This window comes from Trachinotus anak, unplaced genomic scaffold, assembly GCF_046630095.1.
Source record: "Trachinotus anak isolate AG129_WGS33_773 ecotype Australia unplaced genomic scaffold, CSIRO_AGI_Tana_v1 ptg000012l, whole genome shotgun sequence".
NCBI classification, from domain to species: domain Eukaryota; kingdom Metazoa; phylum Chordata; class Actinopteri; order Carangiformes; family Carangidae; genus Trachinotus; species Trachinotus anak.
Genome location: NW_027273863.1, coordinates 300,984 through 311,899, shown reverse-complemented (window position 1 = coordinate 311,899; position 10,916 = coordinate 300,984). Strand labels below are relative to the sequence as shown.

The 10,916-nt window shown below is 40.9% G+C and overlaps 1 protein-coding gene across 2 annotated transcripts in view; it reads left to right on the top strand.

Annotated features, from left to right (window-relative positions):
- Positions 1-10,916, top strand: part of LOC139629368 (myosin-7-like) — a 33,050-nt gene that overhangs the window by 5,264 nt on the left and 16,870 nt on the right. The window contains exons 17-37 of one of the 2 annotated variants that reach the window (XM_071491936.1): positions 41-164; positions 273-409; positions 508-763; positions 840-1,082; positions 1,169-1,345; positions 1,439-1,584; positions 1,663-1,753; positions 1,845-2,234; positions 2,487-2,613; positions 2,697-2,815; positions 2,908-3,104; positions 3,185-3,368; positions 3,667-3,832; positions 3,924-4,048; positions 5,190-5,498; positions 5,587-5,790; positions 5,887-6,183; positions 6,276-6,380; positions 6,467-6,562; positions 6,662-6,796; positions 7,028-7,152. In XM_071491936.1, coding sequence (XP_071348037.1) covers positions 41-164; positions 273-409; positions 508-763; positions 840-1,082; positions 1,169-1,345; positions 1,439-1,584; positions 1,663-1,753; positions 1,845-2,234; positions 2,487-2,613; positions 2,697-2,815; positions 2,908-3,104; positions 3,185-3,368; positions 3,667-3,832; positions 3,924-4,048; positions 5,190-5,498; positions 5,587-5,790; positions 5,887-6,183; positions 6,276-6,380; positions 6,467-6,562; positions 6,662-6,796; positions 7,028-7,048 — 3,649 coding nt within the window. In that variant the 3' untranslated portion in view covers positions 7,049-7,152. Of the gene's footprint in view, positions 1-40; positions 165-272; positions 410-507; positions 764-839; positions 1,083-1,168; positions 1,346-1,438; positions 1,585-1,662; positions 1,754-1,844; positions 2,235-2,486; positions 2,614-2,696; positions 2,816-2,907; positions 3,105-3,184; positions 3,369-3,666; positions 3,833-3,923; positions 4,049-5,189; positions 5,499-5,586; positions 5,791-5,886; positions 6,184-6,275; positions 6,381-6,466; positions 6,563-6,661; positions 6,797-7,027; positions 7,153-10,916 lie in introns of those variants that run through there. The other variant, XM_071491935.1, reaches the window with a different exon arrangement.

Here is a 10,916-nt window from a genome sequence, read left to right as displayed (position 1 = left end):
GTATCATACTTCAAAATATTTTATCTTTTTGATTTTCCAGATATCGCATCCTGAATCCTGCTGCCATCCCTGAGGGTCAGTTCATTGATAGCAGGAAGGGAGCTGAGAAGCTTCTTGGATCTCTGGATATTGATCACAATCAATACAAGTTTGGACATACCAAGGTATTATCATAAATTGTTTGGATGTTAAAAATGACCAAAGGTGATACATGATTCTGGTAGATATTGAAGAAGATGGCAAAATAGTAAAACACTCATTGCTGTTTGAAGGTGTTCTTTAAGGCTGGATTGCTTGGTCTCCTTGAGGAGATGAGAGACGAGCGCCTCTCCAAAATCATCACTGCTATTCAAGCTAGATCCCGTGGTCTTTTGTCTCGTATTGAGTATCAAAAGATGGTGGAACGCAGGTATCAAGCTGATATTGGTCATTAAAGATTCAGCAGTTTTTGGTATGTGATTTATACATTGAAATAAAACTGACTAATTAATTTAAAAAATCATCTAGAGATGCACTGCTGGTGATCCAGTGGAATGTCCGTTCTTTCATGGGGGTCAAGAATTGGCCCTGGATGAAGCTGTTCTTTAAGATTAAACCTCTATTGAGATCTGCTGAGGCAGAAAAGGAGATGGCCAACATGAAGGAAGAATTCCTGAAGCTGAAAGAGGCTTATGCAAAGTCTGAAGCTCGTAGGAAGGAACTAGAGGAGAAAATGGTTTCACTTCTCCAAGAGAAGAATGACCTGCAGCTCCAAGTTCAAGCGGTGAGAATGGCACTATAGTGATATTTTCCTTTGAACATGATATTACAATACATGCTAATGAGAAAGTGTTTGGCAGGAGCAAGATAACCTCTGTGATGCTGAAGAAAGATGTGAGGGACTGATCAAAAACAAGATCCAACTGGAGGCAAAAGCCAAAGAGCTGACAGAGAGACTGGAGGATGAGGAGGAGATGAACGCTGAACTGACTGCTAAGAAGAGGAAGCTGGAGGATGAGTGTTCTGAGTTAAAGAAGGATATTGATGACTTAGAGTTAACTCTGGCCAAAGTTGAGAAAGAGAAGCATGCCACTGAGAATAAGGTATGACAACTAACTTAACCATTTGTCACAACAAAGATTAGCGGCTTAATGAGGTATCCAATAATGCCTCATTTAATGGTTCACAGGTGAAGAACATGACTGAGGAGATGGCAGCTCTGGATGAAATCATTGCCAAGTTGACCAAGGAAAAGAAAGCTTTACAGGAAGCTCATCAGCAAACACTGGATGACCTGCAGAGTGAGGAAGACAAAGTCAACACTCTGACCAAGGCCAAGGCCAAGCTGGAGCAGCAAGTGGATGATGTAAGAATTGAGATCATAATTATACTACCTAGTGAATCATCTAAATATTAATAATTGAACAATTCACAAATGTTGTAATCATATTGCATTAAGCTTGAAGGGTCTCTTGAGCAAGAGAAGAAGGTTCGAATGGACCTTGAGAGAGCCAAAAGGAAGCTGGAGGGAGACTTGAAGCTGACCCAGGAGACAGTAATGGATCTAGAAAATGACAAGCAGCAATTGGAGGAGCGCCTAAAAAAGTACAAATTCATTTTTACATCACTTATTCAGTATCTCTTGTTTTAGTAAACTGACATTGACTAAACAAAATCCTGCAGGAAAGACTTTGAAATCAATCAGCTGAATAGCAAAATTGAAGATGAACAGGCCATAATCTCACAACTCCAGAAGAAGTTAAAAGAGCTGCAGGTAAAAAAAAAAAGTGCACCATTGGGTCAAAATTAAATGTAAACAATTTTGCAAACTATTACTACATTTAAACATTTTGGTCTGACATTAGGCTCGTGTAGAAGAGCTGGAAGAGGAGCTTGAGGCAGAGAGAGCTGCCCGAGCCAAGGTGGAGAAGCAGAGAGCAGACTTGTCCAGAGAGCTGGAGGAGATCAGTGAGAGGCTGGAGGAGGCTGGAGGAGCAACAGCTGCCCAGATTGAGATGAACAAGAAGAGGGAGGCCGAGTTCCAGAAACTCCGCAGAGACCTTGAAGAGGCCACTCTGCAGCATGAAGCCACCGCTGCCACACTCAGGAAGAAACAAGCTGACAGTGTTGCTGACCTGGGGGAGCAGATTGACAACCTGCAGAGAGTCAAGCAGAAACTGGAGAAGGAGAAGAGTGAGCTCAGACTAGAACTGGATGATGTGGTTGCCAGCATGGAGCAGATTGTGAAGGTTAAGGTATGTGCGCTGTAAGATGCTGAAGGAAAATACAGTTTACTAAGATGGGATAATATATATATATATATATATATATATATATATATATATATATAACATCTTCTGCATTTCAAGTCAATTGGTAAATGCAAAATAATAATAGTAAATGTCAGGAGAAATAGATATTTTTTAGCCACTTACCTTTAATGTTGTGCCATTGTATTTGAATACTAGTAAACACTGACTGTGAACAATAATATATTTATTTTGAAGACTAACTTGGAGAAGACCAACAGAACTCTGGAGGATCAAATGAATGAATACAGAACCAAGTGTGAAGAATATCAGAGATCCCTTAACGACTTCACCACCCAGAAAGCTAAGCTACAGGCTGAGAATGGTTAGTATTATGCTCTTTTGACTTCAAGCAACAAACTTGTTTAAGTGTACAAGAACGCTACTCTGAGACGTTTGCCTTTCTAGGTGAGCTATCAAGACAGATGGAGGAGAAAGAATCTCTTATTTCCCAGCTGACAAGAGGAAAAACTTCCTACAGTCAGCAACTTGAAGATCTGAAAAGACAACTAGAGGAGGAAATAAAGGTATGAAATAGCAAAATGCATATATTGAGCTTTAAGCCTCAAAAATTGTTGCACGTTCAAGAGAAATACTCACATTATGTATATTAATCCAGGCCAAGAATGCATTAGCCCATGCAGTGCAGTCTGCTCGTCACGACTGTGACCTGCTCAGGGAGCAGTATGAGGAGGAGCAGGAGGCCAAAGCTGAACTGCAGCGTGGGATGTCAAAGGCCAACTCTGAGGTGGCTCAGTGGAGAACTAAGTATGAAACCGATGCCATCCAGAGGACTGAGGAACTGGAGGAGGCCAAGTGAGTAAAACATATATTCACTGAAATGACTGGCAAAGTTTAAAATGAATTATTCCTGAATAATTTCTATTGTAATCCAGGAAAAAGCTGGCTCAGCGTCTGCAGGATGCTGAGGAGGCTGTTGAAGCAGTGAATGCTAAATGTTCCTCTCTGGAGAAGACCAAACACAGACTGCAGAATGAGATTGAAGATCTCATGGTGGATGTGGAGAGGTCTAATGCTGCTGCTGCTGCTCTGGACAAGAAACAAAGAAACTTTGACAAAGTACGAGCGTCCAGTTTTATATGTTTTTAAGATTTTTCCTGTCTCCTTGGGACGACAAATTTAGAATGTCAATTACTATACTATGATACACTAACTACCTCCTAAGCATCATGTGGATACACAGGCTAGTGATAAATAAGGCTTTCAAACATAATTTTTATGTACATCCTGATTCTTCAAAGTGTTGTTACAGTGGAAATAGCCTCCTCAAATGCACATCTGCTAAGCTGTAGAAAACGGGGGGAATAAGTGTGGGGATTTACAGTTGAAATCGTACAACTTGTATCTCAATATCTAGGTCCTGTCTGAGTGGAAACAGAAATATGAGGAGTGTCAGTGCGAGTTGGAGAGTTCTCAGAAGGAAGCCAGGTCTCTGAGCACTGAGCTCTTCAAACTGAAGAACTCCTATGAAGAATCTCTTGAACACCTGGAGACGCTGAAGAGAGAGAACAAGAACCTTCAGGGTAATATATCAGTCAGTATATCTTAGCAGGCAATCCATACACATTGCAGGTGCCAAAAAAGCCAATGAAATACATCTATCTCCGTACACAGAGGAGATATCTGACCTCACTGAGCAACTTGGTGAGGGAGGAAAAACCATTCATGAGCTGGAGAAGGTTCGTAAGCAGCTGGAGCAGGAAAAGAGTGAAATTCATTCAGCCCTTGAGGAAGCAGAGGTGAGATTAAAACCTCAAATCCACAGTTAGCTTCTCACATATGTACACTCACTGAGCACTTATTTGGGAACACCATCCAAACACTGGGTAGTTTGTCTCTTTGCTCTCAAAAATGCCTCAGTTTTTTTGTGGCATGGATTCCACAAGATGTTGGAAACAAATCTCTGAGACTCTGCTCCGTGTTGGCATGACTGCATCACATCATTTCTGCAGATTTGCTGCACATTCATGCTGCCAATCTCCTCCTCCACCTCCACCACATCCAAAGGTGGATTCAGATCTGGTGAAAGGAGAGGCCACTGAAGTTCACTGAACTCACTGTCATGTTCATGAGACAACTTTTACTTTGTGATACGGAGCATTATCATGCTGGAAGTAGCCATTAGAAGATGGTAAATTGTGGCCATAAAGTGGTGCACATGGTCAGCAGCAACACTTAGATAGGCTGTGGCATTCAAACTATGAGCACATGGCACACTTAGGGCCTTTTAATAGCATCACTGATCCGTAGTGTGCCAACAAAACATTCCTGACACCAGTACACCACCACCAGCAGCCTGGACTGTTGACACAAAGCAGCTTGGTTCCATGGATTCATGCTGTTTACCCCAAATTCTGACCCTATCATCTGCTGCCTCAGCAGAAATTGAGATTTATCAGACCAGGCTATGTTTTTCAAGTTATTAGTTTCCCAGTTTTGGAGAGCCTGTGTCCACTGCAGCCTCAGATTTCTGGACAGGACATCTACTTCTGCTGTTGTTGCCTATCCACTGCAACATTTGACATGCTGTGCATTCTGACCGCTCTCATCAACAAGGCATTCTGTCTGCAGAGCTGCTGCTCACTGGATGTTTTTTTTCCACACCAGTAAAAACTCTAGAGTCTGTGTGAAAACCACACAAGATCAGCAGTTTCAAAAAAACTCAAACCAGCATGTCTGGCACCAACAATCATCCCACAGTCAAACTCACCGATATCACATTTTTCTCCATGATAATGCCATGAATATGCAGATGTGTGGAATGAAGTGCTTGGTGAGTGTACTATATATGCATAGTTTCAAAATGAATCTATAATTTAGAGAATTTGTACAGAATATATATATATATGTGATTTGTCAAACTCCTGATATCTATCTTAGTGTTCTCTTGAGCATGAAGAGGGCAAGATTCTGAGAGCCCAGTTAGAGTTCAATCAAGTTAAAGCTGACATGGAGCGTAAAATCGCTGAGAAAGATGAAGAGATGGAGCAGAGCAGGAGGAACCTGCAGAGGACCATTGAGACCCTGCAGGGCTCTCTTGAAGCTGAGACTCGCAGCAGGAATGAGGCCCTGCGTCTGAAAAAGAAGATGGAGGGAGACCTCAATGAGATGGAGATCCAGCTTAGCCAGGCCAACAGGCAGGCAGCTGAGGCCCAGAAACAACTAAAGGCTGTTCATGCACATCTGAAGGTAAAGAAGGGGACTTCTTGAGAAGGGGACTTTTGGTGCCATTGTTACTATGATATTTTTGTAACCAGAGGCTTTGGAAATTTAACAGGATGCTCAGCTTCAGCTTGATGACGCTCTGAGAGCCAGTGAGGACATGAAGGAAAACATTGCCATAGTTGAGAGACGCAACAACCTGCTTCAGGCTGAACTGGAGGAACTGAGGGGTGCTCTGGAGCAAACTGAGAGAAGTCGCAAACTTGCTGAGCAAGAGTTGCTGGATGTTAGTGAGAGGGTGCAGCTACTGCACTCACAGGTATGGCAGATACTGGACTTAGAATTTGTTTTACTTTTTCATTCATTGCTCTATAGTACACTGTGTGAGATAATTTACTTATTTGTATAACAAAAGAATACCAGTCTGATAAATCACAAGAAGAAGCTGGAGGCTGACACATCCCAGCTTCAAACTGAAGTGGAGGAAGCGGTGCAGGAGTGCAGAAATGCTGAAGAGAAGGCCAAGAAGGCCATCACTGATGCTGCCATGATGGCAGAGGAGCTGAAGAAAGAGCAGGACACCAGCGCTCACCTGGAGCGTATGAAGAAGAACATGGAGCAAACCATTAAAGACCTGCAGCACCGTCTGGATGAAGCTGAGCAGATCGCCATGAAGGGAGGCAAGAAGCAGGTGCAGAAGCTCGAGGCCAGGGTGAGTATTTCTGTAACACTTGTAATTTGAGTTATTTTTGGTCACCAGTGATTTATTGGGAAAGTTATCTGCAAAATCCTGTCCCCAACCAGGTGAGAGAGCTGGAAAATGAAGTGGAGATGGAGCAGAAAAAAAGCAGTGAAGCTGTGAAGGGCGTCCGTAAATACGAACGCCGCATCAAGGAACTTACCTATCAGGTTAGTAGCAGCTATGTGCATTTGTTAATCTGCATGTGTAGTTATTTTTTTTAAGGAAATTAAGTTTGTAACCTTGATTTCCACAGACTGAGGAAGACCGCAAGAATCTTGCCCGACTCCAAGATCTGGTGGACAAGCTGCAGCTGAAAGTTAAAGCGTACAAGAGAACTTCTGAGGAGGCTGTGAGTGTGGAAATGTGTTAAGTGTTGCCCTCATGTGTCATTCGATAACTAGTTTAATTTTAACCACTTTAATTACTTTGTTTAATTTAACTTCAACAGGAGGAACAGGCTAATGTTCATCTTGGCAAGTTCCGCAAGCTGCAGCATGAGCTGGATGAGGCTGAAGAGCGAGCTGACATTGCTGAGTCTCAGGTCAACAAGCTGCGTGCCAAGAGCCGTGATGTGGGCTCCAAGGTAAATAGCATGCATTCTGCAGCAGGTGCACAGCATCGGGCCCTGACACATGCTGCCCTCTGTTGGCCATTCCTATTATGCAAACTGTAGCGCTTCAATATTATCTATAATATCTTTCTACATTAGTCTGGTAATGAATATATTGCTTTGTGGTACTAAAGCAACACTAATCTGATGAGTTAACAGCTGTTTCTCTTTTTCTTTTCCTTCCATCTTTTATGGCTGCAACAGAAAGGGTTTGATGAGGAGTGAAGCTTTGGAGCCTTCAGAAATACTTTTCCCTTTTGTGTGCTGTAGATCCCCTCAACTATCACTATTCACCACCTGTAGTGCTTAATAAAATCTCATCAAGCTGTTGCACATCATTGTATTCTTCTTTTCTTTCATCCTTTTTCTTTTTTTTGTTGAGCATGAGTGGGTTCATATAGGACATTGTACAGGAAAATTTTTATTTAATGTAACTTTAGTATATTACATTGACTGGTCAGTATAAACAAAGAAGTTAAAGTATTTGTATTTTATTATTAATTCAATTAAATTCAATTTTATTTGTATAGCGCCAAATCATAATATACATTATCTCAAGGCACTTTACAGGGTAAGGTCAAGACCTTACTTTGTTACAGAAAAAAACCCAACAGTTCCCACAATGAGCAAGCGCTTGGCGACAGGGGGGAGGAAAAACTCCCTTTTAACAGGAAGAAACCTCCAACAGAACCGGGCTCAGGGTGGGCGGCCGTCTGCATCGACCGGTTGGGTTTAGGAGAAGATAGAAAGAGGGGGAGGGGGAGGAGAGGGGAGAGAAGAGAGAGAGACCAGGAACAGCTGTGTCGGTAATGGTGTTATCAATAATAATGACAGGTAACAGTGGTTAATAGTAAAGATGAGTAGTGGTGGATCTGGATCCTGCTGCTCCCGAGGCAGAGATAGTATTATTATTATTATTAATAATAGTATTATAAATACACAAATATTACAATATTTTGTGAAATGCACAAACACACACACACACACACATACACACACGTTTATATATATATATATATATATATATATATATATATATATATATATTCTCTATAAGATTCTCTATAAGAAGATATATTTGTGGTTTTTAAGAACCAAAAACATTCAGTGTAGTTTTACATCTCCTCTCTCAGGCTTCTCTCTGGAGCTCTAGCAATAACAGGTCAATGAGCAGAAGAGAGGCTCTGAGTGATCCAATAAAAATAAATCAGATTTCAGGTAAACACTCAGAGAAACCAGTGGGATGGTGGGTCCAGTTGAGCTATGCTGGGGGCATGGCTGAGGGCAGTGACTGTATAGTTGTGACATCACAAAGTTCCAGAAGTCCTGACGGCTGGTTTTAAGGCTCAGTTTCTGAATACAGGCTGTGTGCATTTCTCTGTGGACTGAGGCTTCGATACTTTCACAGTATTCATATAGAACCTAGACCTGCTTTATGATCAAAAAACACATGGACATCTACCTTTATATAATATGGGACTCTTGAAACTGAAGTAACCAAAAAAATTGCCACCATCTGTTTATGTAAGATAAACAGTCACTGTCCCTATCCTCTCCAGTAGGTTATGTGGGATGAGACTGGTTAAAATCTTTTGAGCTGAATTATGACATAAGCCAGGCATCAAAATGGGAATGGTGAGGCAGGAAGAGTTAGGTCTAAACAGGAAAAATCCAGGGACCCATAAAATGTTTTGAAAGCAAGTAAGTTGAGGTAAGATAAAAAGCTAAACTAGAGAGATGAAACAAATCTCTTGTTCTTAAAATAGAGTTTCAGAAAGCCCAAGAGCTTGGGCATAAAGGTCAACAACAAACCAGTGCTTATAGTCAGGCCTACAATAATACCACACATAATCACTTTCAGCTGGTCACTAGATTCCTGTTCAAGTCTGTCTGTTCCTCTATGGGGCTGGGGAGGATTTCAGAGAATCAGTAACCAAATATCTAGTTCTTATTCTATCTATCTATCTATCTATCTATCTATATAAAACAAACTACACTGATGACTTTCCTTGCATTTCATGGTACATTTATATATAATTAAGCATGTTAAGAATTGATTTTTTAGATGATGCTGCTTTGTATTTTTTCAATATCCTTAGGAAAAGTGTGCTCTAAGATCATCAGCACTGAAAGAACTTTGCAGTGGTACAAATGCATGAGGAGAAACTGATTGTTTATAGCCTCAGCTAACTGTGCCACGCTGACCTGTCTGAGCAGAGCTTTAGCTTGCTGCTGGTGTGAGGTGTCAGTCATAGGTGCTGCTGCTCCCGCTGGAGACTAAGTAATGATTTTAGGCAGGCAGAGGGAGGAGAGGGAGGCCCTAGACTCCCTTCATGTGAAATTCAGGGAGTCTTGTCTTTTCTCTTATTACATACCAGGTCCTCAACTCCCTGAGGTGACAAGCAGGTATCTATGAGCTAATGAAAGTACATTCACACCTGTGTTAAAAGAGACGTGCCGCATACGGCGCAGCATGTGCCGAGGATTATCAGCACGATTAACAGGACATCTGAGCCCATGCTCAAATGAATAACATGACTGACCAAAGATGGAACAATTCACTGCCTCTATAATTAGACCACCTTTAACATGGTGTATGACGCTTATGGTCTTATCTCAGGACTTAAGAGCAATCATCTGTGACATGACACAAAAACTAAAAAGACTGTTTGCTACTATCACTGATGGTGATTTAGTTTTAACACATGCAGTCCTGACCCAGAGCTCCCCAAGGGAAATCCCTCTGCTACACAGGCAGTCATATGCTTTACATCTCCAGCAGCAGCAGCAGCAGCAACAACAACAACAACAGTGATTGTTTGGAAAATTGTAAAACTGGTTAGCTACCACAATGAGCAATAATTATCACAGTGAAGCAAAGAAAGAGAAGAGCACCACCTAAAGAAACTCAACAGAAAATCCAGGGAGGATAATGTTACACCCTCAAGTTCACAGTTGGTGCAAAAGCAACACAGCAATGACTGCTTAGTATTAAATACTAAAAAGGATTTTGATAGGGTCCCCATGTGTAAGGACAAGAGGCCTTCTTTGGTAGATCATTATCCAGTGTTGCTAGCATAAGTGAACCAACCCTCTGTGCTCTCTCTTAAAAATTACAATTACAATAGCACCAGTACATAAGTAGCAAAACAGTTTAGTTGTTTATGAATATAATCTCTATAAAGCAGAGCTGTTTGAAGCCCTGAGTTGTACTGCTGTGCTTAACCTGAATGTAACATAATATGAAATTTACAATGAAACTTCAACACTGCATAAGGTTTGTGGATAAAATGGTAACAATGAACTTAACTTATAATGCATTTTTAATTGATTGTAATAGCTTTATCAAAATAGAAAAAAAAGAATAAACAATAAAATTATTATAAAGTAAATGTTAAACTATCAGAAAACTTTATATTAAACTTTAAGTTTCAATTTATTTTTGAATGACTTTAGATACTATCCTCCCAGTCCCTTAAAATATCCTTCCCCTGTTTGTATGGTATCAAATATATGTGGTGACAATGTGAATCTGTTGTAATATAAACAAATCATTTAAACCATGTTTCCTTTAATGAGTGGGAGTTTGAGCAGTAAGGTCAGTGTTATCTTCACTTGGTCTTTAGCGGGGGCATGGAATCTCTCACTTCCACTTTGCACCCTGACACCAGCTGTCAGTAACAGCGCCGGGAAGTTATCAGAATGGAAATAATCTCAGCACTTGTCAGCAGCTGTTGACCCTCCTTTTATCTCTTAACCTTTGAAGGGCCTGTGTTTACTGCTGCTAGCGAATTGCTGTGCATGCTGTCCATATTTGCTATATGTAATTACAAAGTATGTTGAATAAGTTATCAGTTAAGTTTTAGAAATTGGAAATTATTAAATGTTATTAAATAGTGTGACAGGGTTAGGGCAATACAGTTTGAGTATAAATGAGTAACAGCACCTTGGTGGGCTTATATTTACGTTTGGAGAGAGGCTTTTAAGACGCCATCATCTGTTGATGGAGTAGACTCAGACATCACATATGAGTGGAATTTTAAATGCAACATTCACATTTGATGGACTGTGGGATATACCTGTCACTGTGTAT